The 17,487-nt window shown below is 41.2% G+C and overlaps 1 protein-coding gene across 3 annotated transcripts in view; it reads left to right on the plus strand.

Annotated features, from left to right (window-relative positions):
* The first annotated feature begins 2,064 nt into the window (after positions 1–2,064).
* MYH15 (myosin heavy chain 15) overlaps positions 2,065–17,487 on the plus strand; it is a 45,817-nt gene continuing 30,394 nt past the window's right edge. Inside the window, exons 1-15 of one of the 3 annotated variants that reach the window (XM_027680973.1) lie at positions 2,065–2,204; positions 3,264–3,367; positions 3,895–4,038; positions 5,719–5,875; positions 7,298–7,325; positions 8,194–8,287; positions 9,487–9,507; positions 10,114–10,206; positions 11,655–11,718; positions 11,811–11,909; positions 13,736–13,839; positions 14,266–14,404; positions 14,998–15,116; positions 16,188–16,337; positions 17,209–17,379. In XM_027680973.1, the coding sequence (XP_027536774.1) occupies positions 2,111–2,204; positions 3,264–3,367; positions 3,895–4,038; positions 5,719–5,875; positions 7,298–7,325; positions 8,194–8,287; positions 9,487–9,507; positions 10,114–10,206; positions 11,655–11,718; positions 11,811–11,909; positions 13,736–13,839; positions 14,266–14,404; positions 14,998–15,116; positions 16,188–16,337; positions 17,209–17,379 (1,581 nt within the window). In that variant the 5' untranslated portion in view covers positions 2,065–2,110. The remainder of the gene's footprint in view (positions 2,205–3,263; positions 3,368–3,894; positions 4,039–5,718; positions 5,876–7,297; positions 7,326–8,193; positions 8,288–9,486; positions 9,508–10,113; positions 10,207–11,654; positions 11,719–11,810; positions 11,910–13,735; positions 13,840–14,265; positions 14,405–14,997; positions 15,117–16,187; positions 16,338–17,208; positions 17,380–17,487) is intronic. The other 2 variants (XM_027680974.1, XM_027680975.1) reach the window with 2 other exon arrangements.

A 17,487-nucleotide genomic window follows, 5' to 3' on the forward strand; every position in this document is an offset into this window, starting at 1 on the left:
TGTATCTGGTGATAGATTTGCCTCACTGAGTTGTCTACATCCACAAGGTGTGTGCTGCCTGGGCTCCAACCTCTGCTGCGTCTCCAAGCATACAGGCTGCTGAAGAAAAAGGTGATAGCTGAGTAACTGTCCCTAAAAGGTCTGCAAATGGAGCTAGGCTGCACAGAAGTGGTTCAGAGCACTTTAGTGTATATTATGACTTGTGAGAACCTGCCCTGAGTCCTAGAGATTAACACTGGAGTGGCCCCTCTGGCATTTGCACGTTTAATGTGAAATGACACTTATGTGGTCTAACGCTATTCTGTTTAAATGTATGAACTGATGTGATTTCATTGCTCCACTAGAGCTGAGACACACTTAGAGAGGAAGAGAGACTCTGCCAGGCTGGTATTGAGTTGTGTCTCCAGCTGGGAATTTTGGTCAGTTCAGATCATGTTAAAATAATTGGAGATACTTGTGCTTATGTAGGCCCTTAATCTTTAAAAAGATTAAGGTTTACAAGATTATTTTAAAGTCTACAAAAAATTAAGGTTGATTCTGAAGAAGAAAATTTTTGCTCTACAGCAAAAAGACAGAAGGTATCCAGCTTGTACTGCTGGATGTAACACTTTGGCAGCTCTGCTGTATTAGGGCTTTACGTTCCCCAGGAGGAATGTGTTGGAAAAAAGCTGCCTTGGTTAGCGAGGAGTTTTTATTCCTACCAGGATTTTCTTAGAAATACATTGAATTAAATTTTGAAAGACTACAGGGTCTATCTTGATAAGGGTCTCAAAAATTTGTCCAACTGCTCTGGATATTGCACAAGAATTTAAATAAAGGAAAAGATTATATCTGAGGGTCAGTTATATAGGTTTGAATAGTGATTGAATGGTCTCTTGACTTTAAAGAAAAAAATACCTGAAATTCTAAAATTGTGTGTGTACACCTTATAGCAGTGGAACTTCTTTTAGACATTCTCTGGACAGCACTTTGAGTAGTTTATGTGTGTGTGTGTGTAAGTATTTATGTCTGTGTATGTGAAAAAACAAACAAACAACATATCTGTTTGATCACTTTAGAGAGTACAAAACAAATTAATTACTTGGCAGTACAAACCCAGCAAATTAGTCCCACTGATACCCATATCCCCTGCCCTCTCTTTCATGATAAAAGGCTCCTAAACACCACGGCCTTGTCATTTGAGAAAACATGTGTAGGTATTAAGCTGGACTAATATGCTCAAATCAATCTAAAACCAAAGCCCTTGCACCAATACTGCAGATACACTTGTCCTATGTCACGCCCTGCTGCAGGGGGAGACCTGGTGAGTTCGGAGGTACCAGCAACCTGGGAAGCTGCACCAGCACAGCAACTCCCCAAGCCGTGCTAGTCCTGTTTTTATTAATATGCTGATTCCTGCTATGAGAGGAGTGTCCTGCAGGGAGCAGAGCTGTTTCCAGCTCCAGTGCTGACTTTCTGCAGCGAGAGCACGGGCATATGTCCCTGGAGCCACATCAAGGGCATAACGCATACCCTTGCAGCAGTTCTCAGTTTGCAGCAGTGAAGTCTTGCTCCATGTTTCCCAGAAAATGCCTGCCTGGGATGGTGCTTGAAGTGGCACAGCCCCAGGGAGACCGGCATGAGGGCATACCTCTGCTCCAGGCAATTTTGAAAGAGGCCAGAAGAGGCCCCTGCTAAGTAGTTTTTAAAATCACAGCTTCAAGTGGTCACAGCTTCAAGTGGTCCCTCCTACTCCTAAGCACCATATGTGCCATGAAGAAGAGATAAAATTCTCCTGTGGAGATAACTGTGACCCATGTCGAGGTTTTTGAACCCTGCAAGATCTGAGTGACTTTAAATACGCTGAGCCAAGGAAGGGTTTAACTAAGGGTGCAGTATAGCTCCAAACCTGTGTATTTGTGATTCAAATTAATCATCAAACCAGGTATCTGTGATTCAAATTAATCATCACTTTGATCACGCACCTGCCATGTTGTGCTGAGCATTTTATATTGCCTTGGATCGTTCACAAAATAGACATTTGTTTGGGGTTTTTTCCCCCTCTTTCTTTGGTGGATCAGGTGCCTTTCTTTTTCCTCTGTGAGCTGTGCCACCTTGAATCCTTGCCAAGATGATGGTCGATATGTCAGAGTTTGGGGAGGCTGCTCCCTACCTCCGAAAGAGCGAGAAGGAGCTGATGAAGGCTCAGACCGTTGCCTTCGATGGTGAGTTGCAATACCTTTGTGCTGCTGGTTAAGAGGGATGAGGGTTACACCCAAGTGTAGTTAAGGAAATGCAGACTAAAGCAGGATGCAAAGCCTCCTTTGTCACTGCTGTGCTGCTGCTGCTGGAGGTAGCTGGTTCAACCAAGTTCTGGTTCCTTAATTTGGCAAAGCTATTAAAAAACTACAGATAGTACAAAATAAAAATAATCTATGATGAGTAATTATCTGGATTTAGAAGCAAGGTGTATCAATACTGCTCTGCTAAAAGGGGAATCATCTCTGTCATTTTGAGAGAAAAACAACAGACATTGATGTTTCAGCAATGAGAGATTCTGTGGCCTGACTAGATGTCTCGTTTGATTTACAGGCTGTATGACAATGTGATGATAGCTTTTAATTTCTCATAATTTATTTTTCATGAAATGGGTTTATATGAGCCCTGAAGTTTAGTATTAAGTGTAAATATGCCAATAACTTTAGCCTTTCACTATTCCCAACAGTTGCTGTAACTAAAGACCTAAAGTCTAGTGCAGCTACTCCAAATTCTAAGAAGGTACATACATAACTCGATGTAGGTTATTAATATTGATGTTTTTCAACACAAACCTCAGAAAAAATATGAAGGAGTAAGGTTAAATCTGATGGCTGGCAGGCAAATAATGTGGGTTGAATTCCTTGCGCAATTTGAAATTCTCTGTGTGACTTTTTAGCTTACGCCTTAATTTGGGCTTAGATCTCAGTTTCTCCATCTGCACACTGGTGATAATGATTATGGATTTCCCGTGGAGGCTGAGGCTTAGCCAGCATTAGTGAAATATTTTGACACCTTGTGTTGGAAGGATCTAGAGGAAGCTGAGCCGTAGTTTCAAAGGGAGACAACATTTGGGAGCCCTACTCATTTTCCTTCTTCAGGCAGTTTCCCAGCACTGCCAATCTGCTGCAATCCCAGAGGTTTTGTGTCACTTGTGCAGAAAAAGTAACCCAGAAATCTCACTTAGGTAGGCACAGTGTTACTGTTTGATGCAAGCCTGTAAACCCTCAATCTCCACAATTTCACAGGGAAGAAGAAATGTTGGGTTCCTGATGAAAAGAAAGCTTACGTTGAAGCTGAAATTACAGAAAGCAGCGAAGGCAAAGTGACTGTGCAGACAGCGGATGGAAGGGTACAAAACTGGTTTTGTCTGATCTGTGACTAGCAAGGCCAGAGCTGCAAGCTCCAGAACTTCCCTGTCTTAGTTTAACCTCAGTTGCCTGTTTTGTGAAATGGGCTATGAAAGGGAAGCCCCGGTAAGTGGTACCACATCAGGATAAGATAACACTCAGAAAACCACCAAGGGAAAACCAGTGATACAGTCATGGGTAGTCAATCGTCAGCCACTACACGGTCATGGGCAGTCTGTGCCTGGAGGTTTGCTACCAACCAGTTCTGGTTTGGCCCCCACAGATAAAAACCCAGGCTGTAGCCAAATTTCATGGCTCCTTTTGCAGCCATACCATCACGTTTCTTACTTTTGTCATCTCAGCCTTCCCTCATGCTTCTGACATCTGTGTAAACAAATGATATTATGTATGGACTGAGCTGAAGAACTTCCCTCTACAGGGGGAAATATATATTTTCTCCTATAAGGCATGTGAAGCAACAGAAAATCCCAGTGTTTTCCAGTGTTTCTGTACTTATTTGTCTTTGCAGACCATGACTATAAAAGAAGATGACGTGCAGACAATGAACCCTCCCAAATTCGACATGATCGAGGACATGTCTATGCTGACCCATCTGAACGAGGCGTCTGTGCTGTACAATCTGAGAAAGCGCTACAGCAACTGGATGATCTATGTAAGGGCCAACACAGGGTGTATTTAGCCACCTGCATTTCAAGTCCAGACTTCCTGTTTGAACATATTATGTTCTTCATATTTGTTTTACAACTTTGATAGGTCACAAAACTGAGGGTCTCGCTCATCTTTTCAAGAAAGAAGTTGCTCAGAGCTGGCACATGTCTGAATACAGACAAAATCAAATTAATAAAATGGTGCATAGCTCTGCGATTTTGCTTGCTTGCCTAGGAGAGGTGTGGTGTGGGGCATATTTTCTTCTATCAAGGCATTGGGGAGACCCAGTTTATTTTTCATCTTCTCATACTAATCTATGTCAACACCAGCCATGGGAATTTCTTTGCTAAGAAACTGCCTCAAGCTTAGAGTTCTTTACAAACACAACTTCTTTAAAGTATGAGCCTTTCTATCTTAGTTTAGTAGTTATATGCCCTTCATTTTCAGTGTTAACATCTGTCTTGTTTCGTTCTGATCTTTCCCTTTGTTCTGTATCTTTCCCATGACATGATTAACATAATTTCTGTCAGCACCAGAACAAGCTTCAGTAGAATCTAATTTTAAAGGGCCAGAATTTTGCTCTCAGCTTGCTGCATTCAATTGTGTTTGAAATCAGTCAGAGGAATCTATTGATTTTCCAGCCAATCTCTGCTCTGACTTTTGGTGTTCATCAGAATCCAACTTTTTCCCATTTAAATTCTGATTGTCAAACACTTTCTGCATTTCTCTAATAATCCCTTTACGGGCATGCATGGCCTGAAGCACAGCTTTGTTTGTAGATCAGTATAGGTAGAAAGTTAAATTTGGCATCTTGCTTTAATCCATTTTCTGGTTGGGGTTTACTGTTTTTCTTGTAGAAAACAGGACTGAGGACTCATGCCAAGGCCTAATGCTATTTTTAGGGGAAAAGACCTAGATTTCACCTGAAACTTTTAGAATTTAACTGAGCTAATTAATCTATGTGCACATAGTGATTGTGCCCATATAACAACTGGGTTTCTTTGAAGATTTTTGCCTCAAGCTGGGCTAAGTACCTGCTGACACCAATTCCCTGAGGTTACAACTGGAATCTCATTTTTCTTCATAATATCCAGGCCCCAGTGAACTTGGACTGTAGATAGTCCAAAGAACATCTATAAAGATACATTTTTACCAACTGTGTTTCTCCAAAAGCTGACAAAAGCTCCACATCTTTGGAGTATAACCCTATGAAGTTGTTTTCTCTTTGAATGTCCACCAGAAATTGTCCGAAGGTGTTCACATGAAAATAATAATGGGAGGCTTTTTTCTCCTCCTAAGAATGGATTTCAAATGGGAAAACTGTAACTTTCCATCACAATGCCCATTTTCAAGAGGAAACAACTCTTGTGGGGTAACAAGGCAGAAAATCAGACGTAGGTCTATTTGCTGGTCCTTTGTTTTACTGAAGGGGATGTTTCTGTTTCTGGTTGACATCCTAAAACCACTTTTCCCCTTTCGAAAACTTCCATATCTGTAGTTTTGGTATCAATTGCCATTAGAAAGTCAAGTAGCAGACCAGTATCTTCAGAAATTCAAATCAAAGGCTGAAATCCAAACCCAAATCAGAAGCTGGCAACACCAGTTCCTGCTTGGTTAACCATAACTTTTTCCTTATTCACTGAAAGGGTTTTTTTTCCTACTCTTATTTTGTGTTCCTCTCTAGACCTATTCCGGTTTATTCTGCGTGACTATAAATCCCTACAAGTGGTTGCCTGTCTACAAGTCAGAGGTTGTTGCTGCATACAAAGGGAAGAGGCGCTCAGAGGCTCCTCCCCACATCTTCTCCATCGCTGATAACGCGTACCACGACATGCTGCGCAGTAAGTGGCACTGTTTGCTCTCACACTGGGTTTTGCTTTAATTAGCTGATGGGGTTGTACTGGATGGAAGTCTGTGAGAGCTTTTGCAGCGTGTAACAAACGTGAAAATACTCTACAAGCAACGGGGCTTGGCAGTCTGCTGATTTCTGTTGTGTATGTGTATCTCTCTCTCTCTGTATATATATATATATATATATTATTTTTCTTAAACCCCCCTGCCTGTTCCAGTGGTACTTCTGGTAAGAGTAAGCTCCATACACGTAAGCTCCATTATCTGTAAGGTGCACAAATTTAGCTGTCTGATCTGGGTGAATCCATCAGTTTGTAACAGAAATGGGCCCATGTCCCAAACGTCTGTGTTTTCCCAACCTCAAAAATACGCTTACTGTCAGTTTAGGCTCTGTATTCTAACACTGATAAGGTGTATGCATTCCAAGGTTAGTGAAAGCCAGCTAACAAGGGTGCTGTGGGCACCTCACTTGCACAAACTTGCCACGGCTCATTGTCATACCACGTGCTGTGGCTCTGGGCACCAATTCTGTGGCACTGAACCTCAGATTTCCCTACGGAGTTTTCTCACCCTGACCCTCAAGTTACTGGGAAAAAAAGAGTTTATCAGCAGGGGGCAGCAGCAGTGTGTTAACACCAGGTCCTGCGAGACGGCAGCATAAATCCCAAAGAGGCTTGACTGGAACACATTCTGCTGTTACCTGGTTTTAATAAAATGGAAAGTGCCTCAGCTGTGAGGGGACAGAAAGTGCTGGGCAGAGGGGATGTGTGTGTGGCTGCAAAGAAAAGCCCTTTTATCAGATAAGACTATCCAATATGTAGCCTGCCATGATGACTGGGATTTTAAAAAGAAAAGAGGAATTGAGGTGAAGTGACTTGGGAAACTGCCATGATTTAGCATTTTCTGAACTTAATTAATAATATATTAACGTTGCAAAGTGTTCTAATAAATGCTTGTTTCTGATCACGCCATTAGGCCTGGACAATAGCTTGCTTCATTACAGCATTGTAAGGAGTTGCCTGTGAAAAACCAGCAAAATTACTTTGTTGGTCTGGTATTGAAGGAGCAGAAGGGTCAGATGTAAGCAAAGACACACCCAGAAGTAAGAGAAGAAACGTTTTGCTAAAAGGAAATTACTTTTTTTATTATAGTTTCCCAGACACGGGAGAATGTGTATGACTCACAGGTCTTTAATACTGATTTGAACAAACTCAAGAGAAGTATTCAGGGCAGGGCTTTCACTGAAGGAGGTCATTCGAGGTGATACTAGTTTTTATCTTTCTGTCTCTGCTTCATGTGATTCTCTACCGTCCTTGAAGGACTGATTCTGGAGTAGTTAATACTCATTTGCAATTATAATAAGCAATTTGCACACCCTATTAAGTTTGTCTCCTTTTTTTCCTCCTCCACAGATCGGGAGAATCAGTCTATGCTGATCACGTAAGTGTTTCTCTTTTGACTGATATGAGACTCTGTTGTTGTGAGAAACTCTGAAGAAAAAGAAACCTGAAGTAAAATACAAGTTGCCTCCTGAAATCTCAGCTAAATCACCTGGAACTTGATTCAAGACAATAACTGGCAATTTGGCCATCTGATGGTTAACTTGAGCTCCATGAGAAACTAAGGGTTTGATAGAGGTTGGCCCATTTCTGATCCCCATCCGGTGTTCATTCCAAGAAATCATGACAACTTGGTAGGCAGTTAGAGAAGCTTCTTCCAGGGTTAGCCCTGCTGCAGCTGCCCTCTTCAGAACACAGAGTCCTTCTTTTCAGTGTGGTTGCTCTTGCTGCAAATTATATTTAAGAATGTTATGTAGGTGCATCGAAAGAGAGGGAAATGACCAATGTAGAGAAGAAGAGGTGTGTCATTTACTGGCAAGCATGAAAGATGGAGACTTGAGGGTGTCTCTACACAGTTCATATGTGTTCCTGGATAACGCTGGCAAATTATTGCAGCTTTGCTGTACTTTTTCTAACTCATTAGCTGTATGTAGGTCTGCCTCAGATACTCTGTCTGGAAGTTTGCAATAAAACTTCACAGGCTTAAAGAAATCTTAGTGTAACGCTGGTTTGGACTGGACTTCTGAGCCCAGTCATGTGAAGAGTGAGCCACTGCTGCCATAGGAATTCACCTCTTCATTCAGTCAATTTGATGTGATTTCCATGGAAATGGCCAAACAACAGGCTGCAGACATGAGAGTCAGTGATTCTGAGAATAGCCTTGAGGGGTGGAGCTGGCTGGAAAGGGGTTGAAAGGATGAGTTACAGCTGTTTGAGCAATGCCTATGTTGACTTCCTCCTTCCTCTAGCGGAGAATCTGGTGCTGGCAAGACTGTCAACACGAAACGTGTCATCCAGTACTTTGCCACAGTGGCAGCCCTGGGTGAAACTGGTAAAAAGAATGTAAGTCTGCCAGTGGCTGTCTTATTTCAGGCTCCCAAGGTTCCCTTGTTGTGTACAACTAACCTCACAAGTTGCAGTACTGACAGCATGCTGTTCTGAAGGTAGAGAGGCAATGCACAGCTGAACTTGCCACACTCCAGATGGAGCAGAAAACACTCTTCTGTTTCTGGACAGTTGCTTGTTGCTGCTGCTCTTTTTTCCTGGAGTTTTAGGGTTTGTGTGCACTAAATTTGCTTCTAATTGTGTTGAAGCTGGTCAGAAGATGGGGAGACTGCAAAGATTAACTTTTTTTTTTTCCACAAGGAAAATAGTCTTCAAAAAGACTAGAATTATAACTTCTCAACAAAATGTCTGTTGTGGTGAAATCTTTTCTTTATTCACCAAAAAATAGGAATGTTTTGACAAAAGATTTTTTTTTTCAATCAGCTTTTCTGTATCTCTGTTTGGATAAGTGCTGTTTTTCTTATAAGTGCTCTCTAAGGTTACAGTGAATACTGTATTCATGCTACTTTTCATCTTGTGTTGCTATGAGCTTCATTGCACTTGAAGGCTCAGTGTTCTTGCATGCTAAATTAACTGACTCTTATGACCTGTATTTGTAAGACCAAAATTTTAGCCAGGCTTTGAGTCTTTACACATAACTCACACCATCAAAGTCTAATCCACATTCATCTGAGGCCTGCAAGGCTTTCTTAACAAATGACTGAGTGGTCCAGAGCCAGCTTTCTGCATGCAAACATGGGTGGTGCTCATGGTGGTTTCGCTCTGGAGATGAAGGAACCAATGAACCAAAACACCAACTAACCGGACAGGGAAAGGAGGCTGCTGCCAGATGGCAAGAATAGAAGGGTGTAAATTCAAACAGACAAGTTTTAGGCAATGAGATCTTGCTGCACTTAAAATTTTGGATTATTTGGGGGAAAAAAGGGTGATGATAATGAAAATAAAATGCAATCTGGGCTGATAAACTACATGGAACATCTTCCAGCTTCAATATCTGTTATTTGCACCATTGTGATGTACGGTTAATAAAAAGTAACTGCCACGCGTGCTTTTTGAAGGCTTCAAAAAGTACTGCTGGTGTGTTGGTGCTCGCAAGACAGCTAACCTTGCTAATCTTTATCTTTCGTATTGTTCTTCATACTAATATTTACATTCTCTCTTTTTTTTCCCTCTCCATTGTGTTTCTACTTTTTCAGCAACCCTCTACCAAAACCGGGGTAAGTCATTAGCTTTGCTATTTTACCTTTTCCACGCCAAAATGGTACTGGGCTCTGTCAGATGTGTCACAAACCTCAGCATTTCACTTTGTGTGGTTCCCCCGGTGAAGCATCCCCGGAGCCCAGGCAGACAAAGTCATTCGCTTTAGCAGACTGAAGTCTGTGCGAGTGACAGTTAAAGCTTTTCTCATCCCCAAAAATCCCAAATACTACAAGCTCTGAGTGCTTTCAAATCTAATGCATTCTAGCGCTTGTCACCGTCTTCAATAGCCCCTCTCCTACACGCATTGACGCCGGTGTCCCCACATGCTCCACAGTACATGGGAAGATACAGTGACTTCTTTTGCATGCAGATGGCACAAGATGTGAAAACTACAAAGCAAAACAGTAGGGAGCAGCAGAATGTTTGAGGCCTTTTAAGCACTCGTAATTGCCTGATGACCTTGCTGTTATGCCACTCACACTGTGCCACCCCTGGGGTGAAGCTAAATAAATCACTTTGCTGTAGAGGCTCCACTCTGTAAGTGAATGCATGGCTAAGTTATAGTTGACAGCTGACTCTGTGGCCTGTAGGTTTCTCAATAACATTTCAATCTTGATTCCTAGGGAACCTTGGAGGATCAAATCATTCAAGCAAACCCAGCCCTAGAAGCTTTTGGAAATGCCAAAACCCTGAGAAACGACAATTCCTCGCGTTTTGTAAGTCTGTAACATAATGCAGTGATGTCTAATTCAGCAATGGCCAGTTAATAATATCTCTGTCATAAGCCCTTCATAAATTGCTTCACATTTTACCCACTAATATGATTGGATTTCCACACAGAGAATGACTAAGTAGAATCTAACAAAAACAAAAACAAACAAACAAGCAGCAACAAAAAAACAAATAAACAAACAAAAACCCAAACATGCAAAAAAACCCAACACCTAAAAACAAACCTACTGAAAGGATTGAAAAATAAGAAGGAACAAAGAAAGGTCCAGTCTGAATAATTGTTTAAAATGTTTAAATTGTTTAAAATTAACAGGAGACAAGCAAAGCCAAGTTTTAGGAAGCCCACTGAACAGTAAGGGCATGTCTTCTCTAGGACTACCTCTGCTACATAGCCTTATTTTCCTACCATATTTTCCTCTAGCCTAAATCACTCCCCCTTCCTATAATAACTCTACTTTGTCACTAAGTATCAGAAATACACCACAGTCCCTGCTCCGTTTGACATCATCCCTCTCTGCAGCCCCGCACATGCAGCAGTACTCCTACTTTTTGATTCATAACATCTACCTTTTTGGCTCAGTAAGCTCCCCCTGCTTGTCCCTCACTGCTGACACGACTTTGGGCCTCTCTTCCTTTCTGTTAGGCTTGCAGGAGAGCAATAGTTTGGGAGGTCTGCCTCTGCCACATTTAGTTGACATTGGCTCAGAAGTCCAAAAAGAATGGCATGAGGACAACAGCGTGAGTTTGGAGCCCATGCTTCCCTAACAAACCTAGTTAAAAATTAAATTGGAAGGTGTGGTTGTAAGCATCTGTGGAAAGCTACACAACTGTATAAGGAGCTTGTCAGCTGGAACAGAAATTAAGCTACACAATTGTACAAGAAGCTTGTCAGCTGGAACAGAAATTAATTATTTTAAAAAGTTTTTGTGTTTGAGTATGAGAAACTAATTGAAAATTACTAAATTTTTATGAATTGGGATGGATTAATATGCAAATTTAATGAGCAAAGCCGTGTGAAATCACACCACCCTTCTGACATAAGTAGCTGCGTATAACTTAGGACTGCAAATGAGGAGAAGCCAAAGAAAGGAGCTTGGGTCCCTTAAATCCAGGCTTATTGCTCTGAGTCCTGTGTTACAGTAAACCTGCACCATGAAACTGGAAGCAGTGTGCTTTCCTGTATCTTAGCCTGGCAGATAAGTACACTGTTATCCTTTCTCTGCAAGCAGATTACATGGCCATATATACAGAATTAGACTTGGGGAAGAACAGTATCATTGCTGGATATTTCTCATTGAAAATCTGTCTGTGCAAATCCAAGGAGTTGGCATGAACTGATTCTTTGGACCAAATAATTGCTGTCAAGCAGCATCCTCTGTTTCCCTTTGTGTATACTATATGCACTAATTAGAATATTCTTCTTGTGAATTAGGGTAAATTTATCCGAATCCATTTTGGAACTACAGGCAAGCTGTCATCTGCTGATATTGAGATTTGTAAGCAGAAAACTCTCTCCTTTTTAAAAACACAATTGCTCATCTGAAAGCTCTAAGAGCCTTTCTCACTGAATTTTCTTTTGTGCAACTAGATTTATTGGAGAAGTCCCGAGTGATTTTCCAGCAACCTGGCGAAAGAGACTATCACATCTTCTACCAAATCCTGTCAGGAAAGAAACCGGAGCTACTAGGTGAGCACTATGTGGATCCAAGGCCTTTAAGAACCAACCTTCAACCGAATGGACAGTGAATAAGGAGGGGTTAGGGGCAAACTCATGTGCAGAAAGGCCCTTACGCTTCTACTTGATGAAACTGAACTTCCACTGTCAAATACAATCTTTTAGAGATGCTGTTCCAGTGGCAGCAACAGAGACCATTTTTCTAAAGTCTAAGACTTCTAAAACATAGCATTATAAAGGCAAAAAGTGTCACACTGAATTTCTGTAATACAAGGTCTCAAAACATCTGGAAAATGATATGCTTCCAAAAGCATTTGCAGTGATAAAAATTAATTATCCAGATTTTCACATATGAGAAGATCTGCTTATAGGTCTATGAAGAAAAGTTAGTTTCCTCTTTCTGCCCCAAGTGACAAAACTGGCATCCCAGCATGCTGTGTAGCAGGAGAGAATGTTCAAAGCTGCCTGCTGCTGATTATGTGGTGATTACCCCTTTCAAGATTCCCCTGGCTAAATGCGGTCCCACAGACCCGCTGCAGAAGGGCAGAGAGCAGCTGAGGTCTCTGCTGCCATCTCCTAATGCTTTGAATAAAACCTTCCCTAGTTATTTAAACGATGTGGTTTGCTAACTTCAATTTGTGCTCTGAAGGAACACATTTTATGAAATACATTGTGGAGTCACTTTATTGCTCTTCTAAACTCCCACTAGGCCATAGCAACCATGATCTCTTTTGAAGTCTTATTATCCTGACAGTGCTTAGTCAAGTCCCTAACACTCTTAGCTTTACATGGCCTAATTAATGACAATTACATTACAGGAAAGATTTCAAGGAAGCTTTGCACTGAGATTCCTGTGAGAATCCCTGTGCTGGGAAAATATGCTCTTTCTCATAAACTGTCTGTATACTCTACAACAGCACACACCTTTCTGGCCAGCATGAGCAAGTCTGCAGGCTCTTGAAGAGGCTGAAACCAATAGGGACTTCTGTTTTGTAGACAAGAAATGTATGTGCTTGTATATAAACATATACATATCTAAATATGGATAAGTATAAATACCAATAAGTATAGACAAGTATAAATGTAGGTAAATGAATATATAACATAGCGACTACATAGCAATGTGATAGACAATAAGATTTTATATAAACATATATTGATAGACATATTTACATGCATACATGCATATTTGGACATGTAGGAATGTGTGCATGTATAAAAAAGATTGAAATCTATACCAAACCTTGGTCTGCTGAACGTGGGAGAAACTTTCTGTTGATTTAAGGAAGCAGATCTCTGCCTGTAGTTTTGGAGCCAGCTAGCTTTCTAGAAAATAACTCTGCATTTGTGGGTTTTGGTGTGACGGCAAAGGAAAGAGGAGAGAGAGAGCAAGCCGTATTCAGACTTTTGTCTTCTGCAAAGAGTGATGGAAGTCACTATTTTGTGAGTCTGTTATAAAAAAGGGGAAACTATGCACGTCCTTCTTGTCTTGGATCATACTTTTCTCTACTTAGATGGTATTTTTACCCCTACAGGCACACAAGGCAGAAAGTAGGGCTATACAGGAAAGTACAAACTCAATATACTGCAATACATGCTTAATAGATGTGTATGCAGTATTCCCATATTCTTTTTATTTTCACTTTCTCTAAATTACCATCTGCAGACCAGAACAGTAGAATAGGAGAGTTGGTTGCTGCCCCGCAGTTGTTAAAAAAAACCCAACAAAACTACCCAATTGTGCAGAGCAAAATGCATGTTACTGTTGATTTTTTGATCTCCATCTTTGAAGTTAACCTGAATGGATGGAAGTTCTGACCTTGGCAGTTCTTTTACAGATATGCTACTGATATCTACCAACCCATATGACTACCACTTTTGCTCCCAAGGAGTAGTTACAGTGGACAACTTGGATGATGGAGAAGAGTTGTTGGCAACAGATGTAAGCCTGCAGGGATTTGACTTTGGGTTCCGTAGATCGGGTGCATGTGGGGAGGAAAAATCTCTGGGAGGAACCTAACTTCTGTCACCGGAATTACTAAAGAGAAAGCAGAAATGGGTCTTAATTTTATTTAGACTGTGGGATCATGAGGACTGGTAGACTATTATGCTTTTGAATCTGGCCTTACTCCATGTGCCCATGGGCACAACGTTCTTTTAATTTTGATTTTTAAAATGCTGGATAAAGGGAACTGTTTCCCCGCTCCCAGTCACTGCTGGGTCTTCAGGGTGTTCCAGGGGCTGCTTTGGGTGATAACATTCTTCAGCAAAATAGTAATATCTACCAGCAAAGGTAGATTGTGGGGCTGCAAAATACCATTGGTTTTGAGTAGGGAAGTGAAAAAATACCTGTGTTTCCTTTTCACAGCAAGCCATGGACATCTTGGGATTTGTGCCCGATGAGAAGTCTGGTTCCTACAAGCTCACAGGTGCCATCATGCACTTTGGGAATATGAAATTCAAACAAAGACCCAGAGAAGAGCAGGCAGAGGCTGATGGCACTGAAAGTAAGAATAACGCCTAAAACTACTCCTCAGCTTCAACACTCTGGCATGTATCAGGCAGTGTGCTGAGGAAGCAGCAGCCTGTTTGCTTTGTTCTTGCACATTGTAGCTCCTGCTCAATCAAGGGTGCTCCTGCTTTACTTGTAGCAGGCTTGGTGAGTGGTGGGTAACCTTACTCAGCAGAAGGTGAACATGCACAGTCAGACCAGCAGGATCAAATTCCCTTTTTGAGACCATTTGCACAAAATGGTTGTAAAATGTTGCTGCCTTAGCTTTCTCTTTCCTGTCTGCAGGTCTTGCTTCTTTACTTTCTCTTGCACCTGAAACTATCTACAATCAGTGCGGAGATATGTTCTTTTCCCTAAATCTGAAGAGTTTCTTAAGCATGATTCTTGCAGCAATTGGGGTATAGTTAGATGATCTTCTCTACCACAACGGAGAGTATAGGCACACCTAACACAAATCATTAACAGACCAAGGTCTTCATCCAATTTCTCTTTGGAAGTGGATGTACTCCATTTTATTTTTTTTTTTTGACTAGGCATTTTTCCATATAGAAGTTTAAAGCCAGTTCAAACCTTGTTTCTCTTGACCAGGTGCTGACAAAGCTGCCTACCTGATGGGAATCAACTCCTCAGATTTGATTAAGGGTTTGTTGCATCCTAGAGTGAAAGTTGGCAACGAGTATGTGACCAAAGGTCAAAGTGTTGAACAGGTAAGATGAAGCTTTCAGGATACTTGGAAACCTACCCTGCAAGCCTTCAGAATTCGTCTGTTAGATCCTACAGAGACAGAAAATTGCTAGAAATATTAACATGAGCCTCTAGTAACTGTTCTCATTTTATATCCCCAAACTTGGTGGAATAGACAGTGAAAGTGAGGGAAACTGGTAAAGAGACTGACAAAGGAATAGTGGCCAGCACTGCCTTTGATAGGATTGTTTTTCTGATGTGTAAGTAGCAGCCACTCTAGGAAACCAGGTGCAGTAAAACCACATGGGTATTTATATCTAATTCTGGATGAGAATAGTTACCTGGAAGAGTTGAGCCATGGATTATTTATTCACTCATCACTCATTCATTATTAATGTAATTTTAAGCTCTGTGTGACCTCAATCAGCTAAAGGCAATATCCACTTAAAGGTATCTCTTAATTTAGGGAAGGAAAAAAGTCCTTGGGTTAGCACTGCTGCAGCTGTAGAAGATACTGCAACATTTTGATTACAATGGAAGTTGTTGTTTGAAGATGGGCTGAGAAGCTATAAAACTGCTGCAGAGAGGCCTGTCCAAATGGTGTAGTTGTACCTAGGCTAAAGAAGAGACTTTAGACAGTCTTTTCCTATTGCTCATGCTGTTGCATCCCTCAAAAATTAAAAGCAAATGGCAGTGAGCAACCTGAGCACAGACCTCACCCCCTATTCTGGCAGTAGCTCTGGACATCATGGCTGGCATCCGGTGTGTGAGCTTTCTGATACCTAACTTCCAGAAGTATAAGGGAATAAATCATTTGCAACTTGCTGTCCAGCTTATTCCAAAGAGGTGCTTTAGGAACACTTTATGTACAGTAGTATACACACACATATACATAGTAATAATTTGAAAAAAATTCAGCACCTATAATAGGAGAAGCTGTGTGTTGTATTAAGTATACCCTGGTGATTATAAGAACCATTGTGAAATTTCATTTAAACTGTAAGCAGACATTGAAACAGGCTACTGCACTGAAATCCTTGTTTTCCACAGTGGATTTTGTCTCACACAGTGGTATTTTGAAACATGTATTTTAGGTTTTGTATGCTGTCGGCGCCTTATCTAAGGCAGTGTATGATCGAATGTTCAAATGGCTGGTGGTCCGTATCAACAAGACCTTGGACACTAAGCTGCCAAGACAGTTCTTCATTGGAGTCCTGGATATTGCTGGGTTTGAAATCTTTGATGTGAGTATTAATGTGTGAGGACTTGGTGGAAGGACATAAAAGATGTCAAACAATAGCTCTTGGATGGATATTCCTTCTTCTAAATGAACAGGAGGCAAAGTGCTGAGAAAGCCATAAAGAATATAGTGTACATGATTTTATACTTTTTTTTTCCATGAACAAATGTAAAAACCACTCAGCGTTTAGCACAGCTGGACTCGCCAATAGTTCCTGGGGACAACGTCTCACATGCTTTGGGTTATTTTTAGGAGAATGTATTGTTCCCATTCTTTCTTTTTTAGAGAAAGCATCTTTTATAGGGTTTGATATTCCTTCCTCTTTGTATCTCAATATAAGATATATCTTCATAACAATGTAAGAAAGTTTTTACACTGGGAACAATCACGCACTGAAACAACCTCCCCAGGGCTTGGTAGAGCCCCTGTCACTGGAGGTTTTCAACAGGTCATAGCACAGAGTTTCCTTCCAATCTGGGTTGTTCTGTTGTTCTATCATGGTTGTACAGGAGTGTATGTGAGAAAGGCATGTCACAACTCTTGTTTCTTGGAATCCATTCCCGAAGATAAGTGCTTAGTGCTGTTGCTGCTACATGTTGCTCTCCATACATGCAGAGCAAAAAATGCGTTGCTCTGCTTTACAGGACTGGTGTGGCACGCTGCTGAAGGAAAGGCATGTGTATCCTGAGAGACCTGAATAAATGTGGGCTGCTGACTGTCTGATATTGAACTCCCTCCTCCCTTGCCTTCAGTCTTATAATCAGTAGTTTCTCAACCAGTTACTCTTTAGAAGGTTTTAGATGTAAACAGTTTCCTTCTTGCTGTTCCACGGTTAACTGCAATGCAAATGCTTCTTTTTTTATCTCTTTCTGCAGTTTAACAGCTTTGAGCAATTGTGCATCAATTACACTAATGAGAAACTGCAGCAGTTTTTCAATCATCACATGTTTGTCCTGGAGCAAGAAGAGTATAAGAAGGAAGGCATTGACTGGGTGTTCATTGATTTTGGCATGGACCTGCAGGCCTGCATTGATCTAATTGAGAAGGTATGTACAGTGCTAAGGAATACTTACTGAATTGGTTTTAATCATGATGCTCCCTTGGATATGTCTTCATGGCCCACTGAACAGAGTAGGATAAACAGCAGAACAAGT

The sequence above is a fragment of the Neopelma chrysocephalum genome, unplaced genomic scaffold (assembly GCF_003984885.1).
Source record: "Neopelma chrysocephalum unplaced genomic scaffold, ASM398488v2 Primary Assembly neopelma1_60, whole genome shotgun sequence".
Classification (NCBI taxonomy): Eukaryota; Metazoa; Chordata; class Aves; order Passeriformes; family Pipridae; genus Neopelma; species Neopelma chrysocephalum.